The following is a 4,265-nucleotide window of genomic DNA, read 5'->3' as shown; positions in this document are numbered from 1 at the left end:
CATTTAAATAGTTTAAGCATTAATTTCTTTTGTAATTACTAAACCGATTGCTATGATCAAGGCAGAAACTTTCTGAACATCTAAAAATGCATTTTTCAATTCTTAAACACATGGGTTCAATTAAAAAGGCAAGTAACAAGTATCAATATGCAATCTCTGTTATAATATTGTATTCCGCTATAAATAAATCAAAGAGCATAAAATTTGAAATGTTCAGGAAAACTTATGGATACCATAGCGACTTCCAATTTTCAAACAACTTTGTGAGATATAAATTTTTAAAAAAATCAAAAATTTATTTAACAGAGCTTTAAATGAGACACCAGCACTTCTTATATATTTCCATCTTTTCTTAAAAAATGGCTCATCAAAAAACTGCTTTTTATAACTTGGACAATACTTTATGCTATTTTCTTTTTATTTGTGTATTCTATGCCAAACAGATGCCTCCAGAAGATTTACTACTCCCTTTAAAACTGTTACAAGCAAGAGAAAATATGAAAATCTCTATCTGCCTTGTAAAATAAATCTGCCTACTAAATTCTTCGGGAAAATAAGTGTCGTAAATGCCATCCAAATAATATTCTTGCAAAAAGACACTTCGAAAGTTTCGTTGTTGTGATTTCTTCATAAACTTGTAAAAATACATTCCAGGAAGAAACCTAATGGGTTTTTTGTAAAACAAAAACTTGCACAAAAAGAAATTATGAAAATCTATATCTGCCTTGTAAAATAAATCTGCCTAGTAAATTCTTCACATTTTCTACTTTTCAGGAAGTAAAGAAAATAAGCAGACAAAGATTATATATATATAGTGACAAAAAAAGGCAAAAATCGAATTCCCGAAACCACAATATGTAAATAAATAACTGTTAGAAAATTTTAAACAATTAAATTGACATAATCTTAAGCTTCCTGACCCTTTGAACTCTTAAATAGCTCAGTGTTCAAAAGCGTTTAAAATACTTACAGTGAGTGTAGACTTGATGTTGTTTTTAAATAAATAGCAGGAGCAGAAGACTTGTTTCAGAGGAAAAGAGTTCAAAGTAAGGTCGTTGTTAAAATATACATAAATATAGGTATCACTACATGCTTATCCAAAGTGTTTAAGCATTACATAAAGATGTTAGCGTTTCTTGGATTATTACTGGTGTTGATCTGCAAACGTTAGGAAGTTGACTTCTGTTAACTCTGTTATTTAAAATGCACATGAGATACTAAACACTGAGAGCTACAGCCAAAACTAACAGGTGGCCTTAAAGATATATAACAGATAAATTTTGAGTATACAGACATATACAAACTAGGACAAAATAAGTATAAACATCTAACTCAAATGTTCGCAAATAAAGCTGTACTGGATTATATTTCTATCGACGCCTTTTAGCAGAAGAACTAGGTGTACCAGCAGGTGAAGACGGCTGAGAATTGGACAAGAGTTGTGCTTGTCTTGCATTTCTTTTTCGTTTTGGTGAAGCTAAACTTTCTGGTGTAGATAGAAAACTACTATTTTTAAGATTCGTTAAATTTAAATTGCTTGGCCTTGAAGGAACTCCAGTGCTGTCATCGGTCGATGCTACAGAAGTTGCAGGCGAGCAAGGAGCAGACATCATAAACTCAGGGTTGGTCATCTCTTCTGGCAATGAAAAATCGACAACACCATTAGGAAATGGTAATTCATCTAATTCATTCAATGTGTCTAAATTGTACATATCCTTCAGATGAGCCCAGATGTGATTTGGTGTAAGGTCTTTTAATTCACAACTTGTGGCAAGTTTGTGATGAATGCAAGCCATATGAAAAAATCGATTAATCCCAGTTGGCTTGTGGCCTTTTAAAGCATGGAACAAGTTTACTTCTAAGTCTGGAGTCCACATGATGAATAGATTTGTGTATTATATGTACCATACACTATAAATATTAAAGAAATTTTAAAACAAATCACATTGTTACACAGCATAACATCATAAAACATATTATAAAATACAAGTTAACTTTACACCGTTAATGTCCATACATTTTTCTCACATTATTATAGAACCCTACAAATCATTTCATTTTGATGAATAAAAGTCATATAAAATGCTTTATTCCAAAAAAAAGTTTTTAAAATAAATCAAACTTCAAAAGTACCATAGTAATTCCACTGTTCAAGGTCGGGATTTCAACCCAAGTATGAAAAAGTTGTAAGTCGAGTCATTAATTAAACTTTGTGACTACTTGTGGAACAAACAATATTCATAATAATAATAATAATAATAATAATAATAATAATAATAATAATAATAATAATAATAATAATAATAATAATAATAATAATAATAATAATAATAATAATAATAATAATAATAATAATAATAATAATAATAATAATAATAATAATAATAATAATAATAATAATAATAATAATAATAATAATAATAATAATAATAAATTTAAAGTGGCTAGCCCAGAAAGTCACAAAAACCTATAAAGTTAGTGGATTGTTTCCACTGGGGGCCACAAGAACAAAAAAGAAACAAAAAATGATAAAAGAATAAAAAACAAGAATTAAAAAGTTAAAAAGTGATCTCCATTAGAATTTGCCAAATACGTTGAGATGGAAGTCTTAAACGAAAGCAGACTTCCATCTAAGGTCGCTTAGTCTGGAAGATTATTTCACACTTTTGCAGCTCTAAATGGGAAGACTTCTCTTGTTTGATGATTTTGACAGCTTTTTGCCATTTGGAGCGCATGTAATCAGGAGCAACGTGATTCATGGCTTTGAAAACTAATATAGCATCGTTTTTGATGAGTAAATTATTCAGTGAATATTCCCTCTCTTTCCCAAGAAAGGTACGGACACATTTTAATCGTTTTTCTAGTTTTCCCAATCTACCTTGGGTGGCACAGGCCAATGCCCAGGAGCAGTAGTTGAAAAATGGCATGACAAGTGCGTTAATTAAAAGGTTTTTTGTGTGAGGTGTTAAACTGGATGCAATGGTTCTAATTTTAGCATATTTAATTAGTATTTTTATATTTATGACATTAATGTGCTCTTCCCATTGCATTTTTTGATAAAATGTTACCCCAAGATATTTAACTTTTTCGCTCCTCTTCAAAGAAATACCCATATAGTTGATAGTTTTGTTCTTGCCAAAAAAGATTGTTTCAGTTTTGTCCGTATTAGTAGTCATTTTGTTATTATTCAGCCCGAGGTCGACTTGCAAAAGTTCTAACTCGACCTGGAAGACAAGGGTATCCAAGTTTTTATGGTACGAAATAATTGTTGTATCATCTCTGCATATATAGATGGTGGTAGTTTGTATTGATGACAGATTTTAAGTCCGATGACGAATATACAAAAGAAAGAGCAGGGGCCCCAACACAGATCCCTGTGGCACCCCAAAAGGGTCTTCGTGAGGCAGATCTGATCCTGTGTTGTTTACAAGAGTCAGCTGCATTCAGCCCATTAAGTAGGACTCGAACCAGTCGAAGGCAGAATCTCTGATGCCAAAACACTATAGTTTTATTAACAAAATTTTATGATCAACAGTATCAAAGGCTTTTTTAAAGTCAATGAGCATGGCACAAACAAAGTTTAGTTGGTTAAGCTCAGTAAGAATAAAATGAGACATTTGCTCATGCACTAACTTTTCAAAAATTAAATACATGATCGTAAACATTTTCTTTATCAGCATTTCAAGATCTATATGATAAAGGCATTAGATATTTAAAATTCTCAAAAAAAAAAAAAAAAAAAAAAATTGGTGTTTTTGTGGGTCTTTACTGACGTCAGCAAACTTTTTATTCCCATATATCTCCTTAGGGGTTCATCAAGAACATATGATCCTGTACATTATTTTTACCAGTGTTTCAACCTCTACATATTATAGACAAGGAATAAACAAATTTTGCAAATTTTTTTATATGCAATGCACTGCTGACGTCAGCAAAACATCTAAAAAAACTTTTTTTATTGATTTTTTTGCCTAAGTGGATTTCTCCACAGGCTTTATCGACTAGTATAATATTCCATTATTGTCAAAAAAAAATTTAATTTTAAAAAATTTTAGTTTATTTTTCGCCAAAAGACAGCTATACGACGATCTTAAGACTTTCTAAATCCTAGCAATCATACTTTCCTAACATATGTGATGATCACGCAACCGAGTGGTGGCGAACACATAAACTCTGAACCATACTCGAAAATTACGTTTTTTAAAGCACTTAAATTTAAAAGTATAAAGAAGAAAAAAAGTATTAAAGTATTAAAGTTTGATTCC

At 30.6% G+C, this 4,265-nt stretch overlaps 1 protein-coding gene across 1 annotated transcript; it reads right to left on the bottom strand.

Annotated features, from left to right (window-relative positions):
* Positions 1-135: 135 nt before the first annotated feature.
* LOC130649084 (MRG/MORF4L-binding protein-like) lies at positions 136-1,946 on the bottom strand. Its single transcript, XM_057455287.1, has one exon. It carries the CDS (start codon positions 1,875-1,877, stop codon positions 1,371-1,373), a length of 507 nt encoding a protein of 168 aa, XP_057311270.1. The 5' UTR covers positions 1,878-1,946; the 3' UTR covers positions 136-1,370.
* Between the last annotated feature and the right edge of the window lie 2,319 nt (positions 1,947-4,265).

This window comes from Hydractinia symbiolongicarpus, chromosome 7 (genome assembly GCF_029227915.1).
Source record: "Hydractinia symbiolongicarpus strain clone_291-10 chromosome 7, HSymV2.1, whole genome shotgun sequence".
Lineage (NCBI taxonomy): Eukaryota > Metazoa > Cnidaria > Hydrozoa > Anthoathecata > Hydractiniidae > Hydractinia > Hydractinia symbiolongicarpus.
This window is presented reverse-complemented; position numbering and strand designations above follow the sequence as displayed.

What these genes read in the sequence shown, in the direction of transcription:
- LOC130649084 (XM_057455287.1), bottom strand. Translation starts at nt 1,877, where the DNA reads ATGTGGACTCCAGACTTAGAAGTAAACTTGTTCCATGCTTTAAAAGGC.